The 15,157-nt window shown below is 35.9% G+C and overlaps 1 protein-coding gene across 3 annotated transcripts in view; it reads right to left on the bottom strand.

Moving 5' to 3' along the window:
* Positions 1-2,618: 2,618 nt before the first annotated feature.
* dock2 (dedicator of cytokinesis 2) overlaps positions 2,619-15,157 on the bottom strand; it is a 223,951-nt gene continuing 211,412 nt past the window's right edge. For all 3 annotated transcript variants that reach the window (XM_028459358.1, XM_028459359.1, XM_028459360.1), the window contains 9 exons: positions 11,544-11,630; positions 10,481-10,657; positions 9,602-9,685; positions 8,590-8,727; positions 8,216-8,343; positions 5,865-6,072; positions 5,680-5,785; positions 4,196-4,344; positions 2,619-2,841 (listed from right to left, as the gene is read on the bottom strand). In XM_028459358.1, the coding sequence (XP_028315159.1) occupies positions 2,782-2,841; positions 4,196-4,344; positions 5,680-5,785; positions 5,865-6,072; positions 8,216-8,343; positions 8,590-8,727; positions 9,602-9,685; positions 10,481-10,657; positions 11,544-11,630 (1,137 nt within the window). In that variant the 3' untranslated portion in view covers positions 2,619-2,781. The remainder of the gene's footprint in view (positions 2,842-4,195; positions 4,345-5,679; positions 5,786-5,864; positions 6,073-8,215; positions 8,344-8,589; positions 8,728-9,601; positions 9,686-10,480; positions 10,658-11,543; positions 11,631-15,157) is intronic.

The raw sequence follows: 15,157 nt of genomic DNA, 5'->3' as shown, positions 1-15,157 counted from the left end.
ATGATGAGCACACTTAAACTGGGGTTAAAAAACAATAAGGCATGAGAAATGATAAAAATGTGGAAAAACACCAACATTTTGGAGGTAAGGCTATAGTAAGGCATGAAAATGTAACATTTATAAAAATAAAATAAAAAGTTGAGATAAGACTATCATAAGACCCTGAAAACTAGTTCTAATATGATGAGCACACTTAAACTGGGGTTAAAATACACTAAGGCATGAGAAATGATAAAAATGTGGAAAAACACCAACATTTCGTAGGTAAGGCTATAGTAAGGCATGAAAATGTAACATTTAAAAATAAAAAATTGAGATAAGACTATTGTAAAACCCTGAAAACTAGTTCTAATATGATAAGCACACTTAAACTGGGGATAAAATACAAAAAGGCATGAAAAAAAAAACTGTGTAAAAACACCAATATTTTGAAGATAAAGTTATAGTAAGACATAAACATTGAACATTTTAAAAAAAAAAAAAAAAATCTGAGATAAGATTATCATTAGACCCTAAAAACTAGTTCTAATATGACGAGCACACTTAAACTGGGGTTAAAATGCAGTAATTCATGAGAAAACTGAAAAACACCTAAATTTCAAAGGTAAAGCTATAATATATAGTCAGACATAAACATGGAAACATTTTATATTTTTTTCTGAGATAAGACTATCATAAGACCTTAAAAACAATAGTTCTAATATTATGAGCACACTTAAACTGGTGTTAAAATGCAATAAGGCATGAAAAATACCAAAAATGTTGAAAAACACCCAAATTTAAGAGATAAGGCATAAACATGGAAAAATGTTATATAATTTTTTCTGAGATGAGACTATCAAAAGACTTTAAAACTAGTTCTAATATGATGAGCACACTTAAACTGGGGTTAAAATACAATAAGGCATGAGAAATGATAAAAATGTGGAAAAACACCAACATTTTGGAGGTAAGGCTATAGTAAGGCATGAAAATGTAACATTTAAAAAAATAAAAAGTTGAGATAAGACTATCATAAGACCCTGAAAACTAGTTCTAATTTGATGAGCACACTTAAACTGGGGTTAAAATACAATAAGGCATGAAAAATAAAAAAAAAAATGTGGAAAAACATCAACATTTCAAAGATAAGGCTATAGTAAGGCATAAACATGGAAAAATGTTATATATTTTTTTCTGAGATAAGATTATAAAAAGACTTTAAAACTAGTTCTAATATGATGAGCACACTTAAACTGGGGTTAAAATACACTAAGGCATGAGAAATGATAAAAATGTGGAAAAACACCAACATTTCGGAGGTAAGGCTGTAGTAAGGCATGAAAATGTAACATTTAAAAAAAAAAAAAATAAATAAAAAATTGAGATAAGACTATTGTAAGACCCTGAAAACTAGTTCTAATATGATAAGCACACTTAAACTGGAGTTAAAATGCAATAAGGCATGAATAATAAAAAGAAATGTAGTAAAAACATCAAAGTTTTGGAGGTAAAGCTATGGTAAGACATAAATATGAAACATTTAAAATAAATACATTTTGAGATAAGACTATCATAAGACCTTAAAAACTAGTTCTAATATGACGAGCACACTTAAACTGGGGCTAAAATCCAGTAATTCATGAGAAAACTGAAAAACACCTAAATTTCAAAGGTAAAGCTATAATATATAGTCAGACATAAACATGGAAACATTTTATATTTTTTTTTTCTGAGATAAGACTATCATAAGACCTTAAAAACTAGTTCTAATATGATGAGCACGCTTAAACTGGGGTTAAAATGCACTAAGGCATGAAAAATGTGGATATCGTATTAAAAATACACAAACATTAAAAAAAAACCTATTTTACTAATCCTGTTTTTTTTTTTTTTATTTCCAAAGGATTAAAGATACCGAAACAACAGGAATCCATTAACAAGTTGAACAACTAATGTAAAGCTCACGAGGTTTGTTCAGGGATTTGAAACCACATAGATATTTAACCATTCATCTTAGCTCGATGGTCTTTAATTCCTTTTTTCATCATAGAAACACAATTAAAACCAGATAGTGTGGTCAGTGAGTACACTTTCTGCTGATATAATCTAAAAAATCACAAGGTTTAAATGTAAATCAAAGGAAAAGAGGCTATCAGACTATGAGGAACAAAAGTGAAACTAAAAGAATGTCACATATATATATATAATAAAATATGGAGGCATATGATTGCATTGGTAACTTACATGATCTCTGTCACTTGTTGGTCATTGTGAGTTAGCGTAAATGCTTAGGTGTGCGTGCCCCTTTAAATGTTGTCACCGCAAGGAATTGTGGGTCAGCATTATCTTGTCTCCTTTGGTATGGATCAGTGTTTTCTAGGCTAAAGGAGGTTATAAAGAAAGCATTGAGCGTACTTTCCTCAGCTTAAAGAGAATTGGAACGCTCTTTATCATGGTTGCCATTTAAACACTTCCGGGGGTTTAGGAAAAGTGGATAGGAAAGGAGACAGGAGGGACTATTCGGACGCAGTGCATACAAACTAAGGTTTGGTAAAGCAGTGATTTTGTGTGATTTAATTGTTGTGTAGAAAAGTTTGACAAGTACATGCTTTAAAAAAGGACAGGAAAGAATAAAATGCCCAAACTAAAAAGCTTTTATTTTGAAGGTGTAGCCGTTGCGTTGAATACAGAAACAGGCAGAAAGGCTGATGATTTGCATCCTCATGATTCTAGAAGGAGGTTTCAGTGATAAAAAAGACAAAAACAAAAAGATGAAAAGCATTAAAAAAAACCGTATCTTCAGAAATGGTTCTGACTGTCTTTGGCTGCATCCGTGTGTTTCCCGTCCTCAGGTTTGCTCTGATGAAACAAATACACAGAATAGAAATGAAGAGACTTATTCTGACCAGTGCACCAATCGTTGATACATAATATATAGATATATCATATACATACAGAAGAGGATTAGGGCCAATTTGGATGGAGACAATTTCATTTTGGGCAAATCAAGAACAAAGTCGAAATGTGGAGAATAAATTTGAAATGTTGAGATTAAAGTTGAAATTTTGATGATGCAATGAAATTACCTGATTTATGAAATTGCAGTAATAATATACACATTGCTGTCACAAAAAGATTGCACTACATATAGTGTTGATCTTCGACAGCATGTGCAGACAAGATGGAAAGTTGAAATTTCAACAGTAAAGTTGAAACATGATGTGGAGATTAAAGTCAAACAAATGAGATTAAAGTCGAAATTTCGAACACAAACTAAAAATACAATATTGTGATAAAAGTCAAAGGTTTGCTAGTCAAATCTAGGGAAGCTGACTAAGGACAATTCACCATATGACAACAGCGTACGGACGGACGGACAGTAAAAAAATATCAAGATGCACATCATATATCGCCATTTAGAGAAAAAATATTGAGATATGAGTTTTGGTCCATATTGCCCAGCCCTACTGTAGCAGTGAATATAAATGTTAAAGTTATCTTTAATTTTTTCAGCTTTAACTTTTGATTATACGACAGTAAAACTACAGCTTATATTTTCAGCCTTCTTTTACAGTTATTATGTATAGTACAGTAAGTTTCTTAAAACACTCAACTATGTCCTCCAATGTTGTTTTTTCCATTATTATCTCCGCCAAGCGTGAAGCGCAGAGCAGGATGTTATGTTTTACCCTGTGTTTATTTATCTGTCAAGATAACTAGACAAGTTATAAACGGATTTGGATGAAATTTTCAGGAAAATTGATAAATGGGACAAGAAAAAGGTAATTACATTTTGGTGACGTTCTGGTTATCAAAAGAATATATATATATATATATATATATATATATACACATAGATATGCCTTATTCTAATGCTAATGCTAGGCTAATGCTAACGTGAGGCTAATGCTAATGCTGGGTTATGCTCACACTAGGCTAATGCGATTGCTAGGTTATTGCTAACACTAGGCTGATTCTTAGCTAATGCAGTGCAACTTGGGCCAGCACCTGTATCCTCACTTGCATTTTCTTCAGGAAATGCAAATACTCTATATATATATATATATAAATATTCTTTAAGCACGGTGGCTTATGGGTAATGTAGTAGTGTATGTATTGTGTGTATGTACGGCCTGGTACTCGTGCTATACTTGGCGGAGGTCTGCGCTCTCCGAGTGCTCTAGTTATAACTTCATTTGAACACTTTCTCTACCTTGGACTTGAAGAACAGGTTAATGACGCCCTTTGAACGTCGGTCTGCTGTTCGGTCGGAGATGCCACAGAAAGACACGCTCTTACTGTCCCTCCTGGCCCTGGAGGAGTCGCCCTCCTCTGCTGCACCGACCACAGCCAGAGACAGACCTGCAGACAGGGGCCACACACACACAGGATTTAAAGCTGCACATGACTGATGGAGCCTGTGTGTGTGTGTGTGTGTGTGTGTGTGTGTGTGTGTGTGTGTGTGTGTGTGTGTGTGTGTGTGTGTGTGTGTGTGTGTGTGGTGCTGCTAATGAATGAATGAATGTTAACACCAAAGTCACTGCTGACTCAGCAGATCTCTGATCATGGCAGGAGGCCAGTGAACTGGGCTGTGACACAGCCCTTCAAAGTAAAAGGTCAGAAAAATAAAACAATAGAATATAACCCAGGAAGGACCCTGGTTCTAGGTGTAATCACCCACCCTCTGTTCACAGCCACCATCATTATACTGATGTAAACCAGGTGTTGCGTCACCATCACCTTCATTTCTCCACGTGTCATGGATTTAATAAATTACTCCCACAACAGTAGCATCACATTACACTTTCAGTACAACCAAACTCCTTCTATTGTTCCACCCTAACTCCCTCTTCCCTGTTCCTTTCCTCATCACCAGGGTGTAACACTGCCCTCATTGTTTATGTCTTTCCCTCTAATAAAGTTTAATTTAACCTTCCTTGGAAAAAAGAAGCCACTGTATATTATCACAATTTGTAATTTTTTTTAAATTATTTCTACACTTTTGTTTGACAAACACGCTAAGCTAGTGCAGAGTTGCACATTTCATATAGGTTTTAATAATATAAATGTTAGTGTAGTTTAATTCATGTACTCTGCCTAATAAAAGCTATTGATAGGCTAATTCCAGGCTATTTTTATTGCTAGGTTAGTGCTAATGCTAAGTTAATGCTAATTCTAGGTTAATGCTAATGCTAAAGCTAGGTTAATGATAATGCTATGCTAACACTATGCTGTATAAATGCTAGGCTAATGCTAAAGCTAGGTCAATGCTAATGCTATAGCATTGCTATGGCAATGTTTTGCTAATGCTAGTTAATGGTCTAATTAAAGCCATTTTGTTTAATAAATATTTTGAATAAAAAGCTTAGACATCGTCAGTCATTGGTCCTTATTTCATTATGTTACATTTTTCCTCATGGTGACCCAGACTATGGGGTCAACGGTAACATTTCTCTCCTTGTATTTGAGATGAAATCATGCATTTTATGATTGTGTTCCACAGATATTTTCTAGGCCATTTATAAGCAGTCATTTGAAGCTAGTTTGTAGAGCAGTTTAAACACACTGGGCTAAAAACGCTCAAAGTTAGAGACAGACATGTCAAAAATACACAGTTGTTTTTCCTTTCTACTCCTCTCTTCTTCTTCTTCTTCTCTTCTTTCGTGTGCAGAACGAGGACGTGTGTTGGGCTTGTACCTGTGATTGCTGGCAGAGATCTGGAGTTGGCATGAGTCAGCGTCACGTTTCCCACACTAGGCTCAGACAAGTTGGTGTCGCTTCTGAACTCCTGTTTCTTAGACAGCTAGAGGGAGACAGAGATCGTCTATGAATATAGATCATATGAACGCTACAGTTTGTGCTCCTGTTCCTGAGGCTCTCACCCGTTTACAGTCCAGTGTGTTTGTCCTCTCTCTTTCCTCTGTGATGAAGATCATGCTGCTCCTCTTCCTCTTCTTTTTGGTCTTTCTCAGTTTGACTTCCCCTTCCCCGACAGTGGGCGAAGTCTCCTCTGCTGGGTTTATACTGGTGCTGCCACTGGAGCGCTGCAGGGTGGAGGTCCATGAGTTTGGAGATTCTGGAGGGAAGCAACTATGAAAAAACAACGGTTACATTTACGCTGTATAACATTTAGCTGAAATTATGTAGAAAGTCTGGGCAGCAAACACTGTCCCACAGCAAGAACGCATCAGGTTGGTTAAGGGCAGGGGTTCTCAATCTTGGGGAGGGGGGTCGCCAGATGCCTTTTTTTACCTACCCTTTTTCTACAACTACACCAAATTTGCCATATTTGAACCTATTTTCATCACTTTTCCCTTTTTTTTTGCTCCTCTTTAAGGAGAATGGGGCAGGATCTAGAAATCAGACTCCATAGTAAGACCACGGTGGTTAGTGTAACTCTCGGGGCCGTGCATCAGATGTTTGTTCTCATCACCGGACCACAGCTGATATTGCGGACACCCGACCAAACGCTGACAGGACCCAACGGGTCGAGTTCGGTCAGATATTTAGAACTTGTGTTCGGGTTCGGTCTCATAGAGTCCTTTGCGGACAGCGTTCTTTCATCCATCTGTGATCCGCGGTAGATAGAGAATGGAGCAGAGGGCAATTGTAAATTGTTGAAACATTCCTTTTTCTGCACAATAACATGGATAATCTTTAACTTTGATACATGGATTATGTAAATAGATCCGATGGGTCTCTTACGTGCACCGTGCCCCATGTTTGTTTCTGACATTCGCATGTTACCCACCCGTGCGCTGATTTGATGTTGACATTAATAAAACCGGTGCTTACTAGGGGTGGGAACCTCTGGGTTCCTCACGATACGATATGCGATACACAGCTCATAGTAACGATTATCTCACGATATGACGATACTGCGATTATCTATGATAATCTATGACATAACAAGAAAAAAAAAGATTAAGTGAAAAAATACAATTTTTATTTTATATCTCTGAAAGACAATAAATACAAAATCTATCACACAATCTGTTCTAGGCAATAGGTAGAAATATGTGTGGAATCATTCTCTTTGGTTTAGAGCGTTTCATCATCCATTAGCATTAAAAAACTGTAAATTAATGTTAATGCCCTATGCTTTAATGTATTTATGCTATATTACTCCATTTTCTGCCACTCCTCCATCAAATGTGAATGCCTATTCTGTCTATTCTGCAAATTTTTCCCACTTTAAAGACATTTTTGACACTTATAAACCCTTTCCATCACTTTTCACACCTAATGTGACCCATTATGGTGACCTTTAACCTCTTTTCACCATATTTCGTGCTATTTTTTTCCAATTTAACCACACTCACGATTTTCAATGGCCATTATTTGCCAGTTTAAACTAATTGTTCCTACTTTTTAAATTACATTACCCCAACCCCCCTACCCTCCCCCATATCTGCCAATTTTTACACTTTAAACACTTTTTTTACCACCTTTTTCTCTCCATTTTTTGGCCACTCTGCAACATTTAACCAATTTCTGTTGTTTTTAAAATCCCATTTCATCACCTTTTCGACCATTTTTGGTCACTTTTAACCCATTTAATTTTGATTAAAGCAAGGATTTACTTCTTTAAGATGACTATATAAGATGGCGCAAATAATAATAAAACTAATGGATAACAGTGGATATTATTCAGATAAATAAATCAATGTTTTTATCACAGATTCATAGAACAATGCACCATCATTTTGCTGACTTTATGGATGGGCCACAAAAAACTCTCCCCTTTATTCCCCCTAATAGATGTCTTAAATCAGCTGTATAATACACTAAAAAATATTATCTATCATCCAATTTATTTTTCATATCTTGGTTACCTTGTTAGGCTTCCTAATCAATGAAAATATTGGTATTAATATTTTTGCTGTGGGCGTCTGAGCCTTTTTTCTGTCAGTATAACCCACAGTTTCAGGTTTTTTTTAATGGTAAAATGATCCTCAATAGAACTGACAGGTAGTGGGAAACGTGGATATGAAACATATTTTAATAATTAACTACGTATGTGTGTAAGCCATAGAACTGTAACCATAGGTTTGCATTTAATTAGATAGTAACAACTATGTTTTTATAGAATTACCATGCCAATTACAATCACAAAGTCAATTATCTGAACTCAATTACAAGTCAATTACAATAGCAACAGATTTTTTCCAATTACAATTACAATCATGTCATAATTGTAATTAATTATATAGTCACATCTGATACTGGTTACCTGTCAACGTGGATCTTGGTTGGAGTCCCACACTCTGACCCCTGAAGTGAGGAAATGGAAACAACCGACTGACGAAAAGAGCGTACCATGGAGCAGGGACGAGTGGACTTCCTCTTGACCAAATCAGGCTGAAAAAAAGATAAAAATGTGAAAACAGTGTTAAAGGAATTCAAATTACTCAGAAACGATCATCAGCTGAAATCCTCTGAAAACAACTATTATTGCACCTCTTTCATGACATCATTAACTTCATGTTCTGACTTTAGAGACATTAAAAGGTACAAATCCCAGATTAACACTACTCAGAGTACCTCGGTCTTTAAATGTGCCTGGTTCAACTAATTCACTTCATAGTGCAGCCCTGTTGTTCTTACCAACTCCCTCACTCCGTGCTCCTTCTCCACTTTCTTCTTCAGCTGTTTGAAACACTCCTCCATGCGCTCATGGAAAGGCCGCAGAACGTCTGTCACCCTCTTGCCGTGAATAACAATTCCTCCTCCTAATAATGGGATCTATAAACAAACATTTCCCTACATCAAACAAACCATTTATGAAAGCAGAAAAACCAGAATATTTGCATTTCCTGAAGAAAATGCAAGTGAGGGTGCAGGTGCTGTCCTGCGTTGTATTGCATTTGCTTAGCATTAGCATTGACATATGTTAGCATTAGCATTAGCATAACATTAGCTAGAATCAACATTAGCATATGTTAACATTAGCATATGTTAACATTAGCATATGTTAACATTAGCATATATTAACATTAGCATATGTTAACATTAGCATATGTTAGCATTAGCATTACCAGCATTATCTAGCATTAGCATAGCATTGGTATAACATTAACATAGCATTGGCACAGCATTAACTTATTATTAGCATTAGCATTAGCTTAGCATTAACATTAACATTAACCTAGCTTTGGCATTAGCCTTGTGTTAGCATTAACCTAATGTTAGCTTTAGCATTAACCTAGCTTTGGCATTAGCCTGGTGTTAGCATTAACCTAATGTTAGCATTAGCCAAGCATTAACACTAACCTAGCATTAGCGTAGCATTATAATTAGCCAAGCATTAGCACTAACCTAGCATTAGCATAGCATTAGAATTAACCTAGCATTAGCATAGCATTAGAATTAACCTAGCATTACCATTCGCCGAGCAATAACACCTGTCATTAGCACTAAATTTGCATTAGCCAAGCAACAGCATTGACTAAGCATTAGCTAAGTGCTAATGTAGCTATAGTTTAACATTAGCAATAAGGTGGAAAAAGGTTGAAAAGGCTGAAATGGGTTGAAAACGTAGAAGAAAAGAACATAATAGATAATAATAGTGACACCTGCATCCTCACTTAATACAGGTGTGTAAAAAAGGGGTCGCTACCTGCCATGCGATGAGATCTTTGAGGCGCAACAGTTTGTCTTCGTCCTCTTTGTGTTGCTGAGTATACTCATCAGTGAAGAAGGCCTGATCCATACAAAATACTCAGTGTTACATGATGATGATCAGCTGGAAAACAAGGCCTACTGTACGTCTCCATTCAAAATAGAAATAAATGTCAATATATTCTGGCATGTGGTGTAAGAAGAAAATGTTTTTATTGTATCCTAGGATGCATATTTCACTTTCATTTTATTCATAGCATGATTATCTCAATCTTTCGTTCAAAATCAGACTTGTATGAAATCGTCCAATATGATTTATGGTAAAATGGTTTTAAAGTGACAACTTCTTCCCCAGGGCAGGTTTATATGTACATTTTATTGTTTTTTTTTAAAAAAAAAGAATGAAAGCTTTAGTTTGCCTAACAGTTTACTTTCAGTCTCAGGTGTTTGTATCAATTTAAAGTTGGTGTGTTTGAGAAAAAGTGCAGAGAATTAGTGTCAAAAACTCTAAGATTAAACATGTAGAATTTGACAACGTTTGAAATTACAGTTAACATTACAGACATTTTGTTGCCACCCAAACTGAAACAGGAAGGACAGAAAAGTGCTGCCATGGATGAGTTTAACTAATTATCAATATGTTACAGCAGAAGGAGGCTGACTGTCCTGTCGTGTAGACATCTGGCAATAATGCTGACATCACATGCTCAACAAATAACACACTTTGCCACTTCAGGCTCATGATTGCAAACTCATTCTTTTTCAGGTCATTGTCACTGCTGACGTTTGTTTATTATGTCTCAGAACAAACTTTATCGTTTAGAATCTGACTGTTTCACAAACAGACTTTAGTTTAACTTCAGCTGAACAAATGTACCTTTTCGTATTTGGCAAAGCCGCCCATTACTGCTGGATCCACAATACCATTGAGCAACATAGAGAGGGGGTTGATGGGAAGAGTCCAGTCAGCCTGGTACTGATTGATCATGGTTAAAATCTTCTCATTGGTTGACTCCATCGTCTCTATGGCGTTCTCCAATGGAGACAGAGTGGTCTGGAAAGAAGAAGAATGTAGAGCAGAGATGGGCTACTTCTATCAGACCAGGGGCCACAAAAAGTGACGATTATCAACATTCATGTCAGCATTTAGAATAAAGACCAATGTGATCATTAACACAGGTAGTCCTTTTGTGTTGGTTTCTTTGTGCTTTTTGAGTTTTTATACATTTTGTGTGTTTTAAAAGTCATTTTGTCTATTTTCTTGTCAATATAGTGAATTCTTGTTGCCTTTTTGCGTGTTTTTTGAGTCATTGTGTGTGTTTTTGTTATATTATTTGTGTTATTGTTGTTATTTTGTGTGTTTCTGGAGTCATTATGTGTGTTTTTGTTATATCTTTTGTGTTATTGTTGTTATTTTGTGTATTTTTCTGTTATTTTGTGCAATTTTGTTGCCTTTTTGTGTGTTTTTTGAGTCATTGTGTGTGTTTTTGTTATATTATTTGTGTTATTGTTGTTATTTTCTGTGTTTTTCGAGTCATTTTATGTGTTTTTGTTATATTTTTTTCTTATTGTTGTTAGTTTGTGTGTTTTTCTGTTGTTTTGTGCAATTTTGTTGGTATTTTGTGTGTCTTTGAAATCATTTTGTGTTCTTTTGTTGACATTTTGTGCATTTTGCTGTTGTTTCACGGAGTTTTGTGTGTTACGCTGGGCTTCATGTAACTTCCAAACTCATGAATTACAATTTTTTTTTGGGGCCACACAAAACTGGACCAAGGGCCGCATGTGGCCCACGGGCCGCCACTTGCCCATGTCTGATGTCACCCTGGTATGTGAGAGATGTTAAGGAAATACATTTGTACAGAGGTATAGGTAATAAATAATGTGATCGGCGACAACATACAGGTCAGAATGAAAGTGAAAACACACATTTACAATCTTACATGTTTCATGTCAGTCGCCTCAAACCAGCGAAGGATCCCAGGCAGTTTGTACACAGTGGTGAAGGTGGTGCGCTCGATCCACATGGACTGAAATACAGAGATTTTACTGTCACGTGAACAAATGAAAGGCAGTTTACTCAAAACAAAGCTCACTGTAACGTGTGGGACAGACGTTTGCCTTAATTAAGTTTGCCTTGGTAGGTCTACAATCATTTAATATTAATAATGCAGTTTCTGTTTGTTCCTTTATTTATCAAGTCAATTATTTCATCATTTATCCTATTCAGTCATTAATCAAGCTATGTTGTAACGGACAGTATGATTTACAAACATTACTGGCATTTTGCAAACATCTTTTTCATGCATGTCAGTTTGTTCAAGTTTTAAGATAATTTGTAGCGGTGGGACAATAAACTGAGTTGGTGATACGATAGATTGTAACTATATAATATTTTAATTTTTTGAATATCAGTTGGGAAAAAAAACACTTTTATTGACTTTAACTCAGGACAAACTTACTCTGAACGATACAACTTGTTTTGTGACGTTTTAATCTCACGATGTCTTGTCACACGATACAACCTTTAATTATTTACATTCAAAGCTGTATATTTTGAATAGACTTTCTTTCTAATCATCATGAATCCCATAGAAATGTATTCAGTGACGGCGCCTACAAGGGATGTAACGATTCACTCAACTCCCGATACGATTCGATTCACAATACTGGGTTCACGATACGATTTTCTCACGATTTAATTTGCAAAATGGTAATGTTGACAAATATTCCTTTATTTTTTTGGGGAAAATACTATACTATTTTTCATTGTCAAAAGAATCCCTTGATAAACTATGCAAAATGATGCAATTTAACTAAAAATAAATCTTGAATAAAATACATAAAGGAATAATACAAATGAAGAAGAAACCTATTAATTTAAATTCTGGTTCTATAGTAAACAATTCAAAACTGCATAATAGTTCTTTTCTTTTTAAAAGTGCAACTGAAAATGTATTTTGTGCCTTAACAATTGGACTTTAAAAAAAAAAAAAACAGTCATTTTACTGTATTTACGTCAGATATTTGTTTGGACCAGCAGAGGGCGCTGGTAACCCAGTAGTCGGTTGGCATGCAGTTATTCCACCAGTGAAGAAGAGATGCTATGCACTAGCAGACAGAGCTAATAGAAAAACGTGACTTTTACAGATATTCACGTAATATTACAGATATTCTTTCGGTGCTAAAGGGGTAAAGAATCATTTATGAGCATGTTTAACAGTAAATGGCGGCCAGAAAGAAAATAGTAGCAGATTCCGCCCGTCACGTCCGCTTCTGGAAGGATTCATATATATAGCGCCCTCTGCTGTTTAAAAAAAGTACTGCAATTCAATTTTCAGAGCATCGATGTTAACCGTGGTACCTATGAATCGATTTTTAACTGCCTTACGATTAATCGTTACATCCCTAGCGCCTACTGTTGGATGCTTTTGGTTTTATTTTGCTTTCCAAACAGTCCTTGATCTCTTCCTCTCTGCAATTTAAGTACAAATGTTGCTGACACAGTTTCTGATGTTAATCAGCTGTTGACTAAAACTAGACTATAACTGAATTCGTCCTGATGACTAAATTTGGACTAAAACTAAATCAAAATCAACTTTGTATCATTTCATCCACTGCTTAACCTCAACTGAAAAGGAGGGACTGAAGTTTCAACCAGTAGCCACACATTCCCTGCACACACACACACACACACACGCACACGCACACACACGCACACACACACATGCATCCATTACTTAATGAGTAACTAAACTAAAAGACAGTTGCTCACAATAAAGTGCACCTCCTGTGTTTTGCATGGGATGGATGAAAATAAATGGCTGCTATCTTGACAATAATCAGGATGAATCCGGCCACACCTTGAATAATGTAAATATCAGTGTTTACTGTACACCCTGTGATGCTTCACAGTCTGAGTTAATCTCATGAAGCACTAGGATTTGAATAGAACTTTAAAAAGGAACCCTGTGGGACAGTGGAAGAAACATCTAACACCATCACTATCCAAAACGTTGCTGAGACCACTTGTCGCAAAGATGATGTGAACACCCAATGTAGGCTGTGCAGACACAAAACAATCCATAACAACAGGAATATACGTAGCTGCTGCACAGTAATGATCTGGATTTTAGCCAAAATGAGGCAATTCTGACAACAAGTGTAGGAAGATGATGAAAGGTGGCATTCTAATGTGAATTTTACATCAGTTGAGGCTTGAATTTATAATTTCAATAGTTTCCAAAGTTTTTCTGCTGTGACCTCCTTAAAAAAATGAAAAACTCTTTGGCCCCTTCAAATCTTGTAATAATAATAATAATGTAAAATTGACAATCAATTAAATCAGTAACAAATATCACCTACTCAGCAAGGAAATGTTGGCAATTTGTTTTTACCAATAATTTATTGGATCCATAAAAAGTTATATTTCAAAATGACATTTTTGCATTGACTCCAATTGTCCACTTGAGAGCAAAATTCAAAATGCTGTGAAGAAAATTCTGTTTTTGAGATAATATTCTTTTATTTTCCAAACATCATCAACAATAACTCCAATAATTTGTCTTTTTTTTCCCTGAACATTATAAATGTAATTAAAGCTGCAAGCAGCGTTCAACGGGCCCTCGCAATCACACGCATGTCAGGGCGTGGCAAACGTTGAGGTGTGTTGCATGTCGGGGTGCGGCAGAAATTTTAAGGTGTTGAGACGTAGCCGACCATTTTCAAGGATTATATCACAAGCTTTGTTCTGTGCCAATATAATGCCTATGATTTCCTTATACCAATAGGTGGCGCTATGACTATGAACAATGGTTGGGTTAAACCATAACTTACTGGAGGTGGGTTCTCCAGTGATACGATTAGAACATTAGAACATAGGGATGACATCATCACTGTATGTTCCAAAATGTGTGGGACATGGAGGTAAAGCTCTCCAGTGATTGGCTCTGGCGCGCACATGGCTATGGAGTGCAGTGATTAGCCGGGTAGGACCAATGTTCTAACCGATGACATCATCACTGTATGTTAGAGTCCTACCACTACAGTGATGATGTCATCAGTTCTACCTCTACACTGATGATGTCAGAATTCTACAGAATTTCGTAGCAAATTTTGATGAGTTTTTGAACATGTTTAGGCCCTCAAAAATGCAATCACTTTTTTGTACAAATAATAGTAAAAATGAGGTACATTACAATAGGGTTCTACGCACTGTTGTTGCTCGGGCCCTAATAGTTAAAATGAGGTACATTACAATAGGGTTCTACGCACCGTTGTTGCTAGGGCCCTAATAGTAAAAATTAGGTGCATTACAGTAGGGTTCTACGCATCATTGTTGCTTAGGCCATTATAGTTAAAATGAGGTGCATTACAATAGGGTTCTACGCATCATTGTTGCTTAGGCCATAATAGTTAAAATGAGGTACATTACAATAGGGTTCTACGCATCGTTGTTGCTTAGGTCATAATAGTTAAAATGAGGTACATTACAATAGGGTTCTACGCACCGTTGTTGCTAGGGCCCTAATAGTTCAAATTAGGTGCATTACAATAG

This window comes from Gouania willdenowi, chromosome 10 (assembly GCF_900634775.1).
Source record: "Gouania willdenowi chromosome 10, fGouWil2.1, whole genome shotgun sequence".
Classification (NCBI taxonomy): domain Eukaryota; kingdom Metazoa; phylum Chordata; class Actinopteri; order Blenniiformes; family Gobiesocidae; genus Gouania; species Gouania willdenowi.
This window is presented reverse-complemented; position numbering and strand designations above follow the sequence as displayed.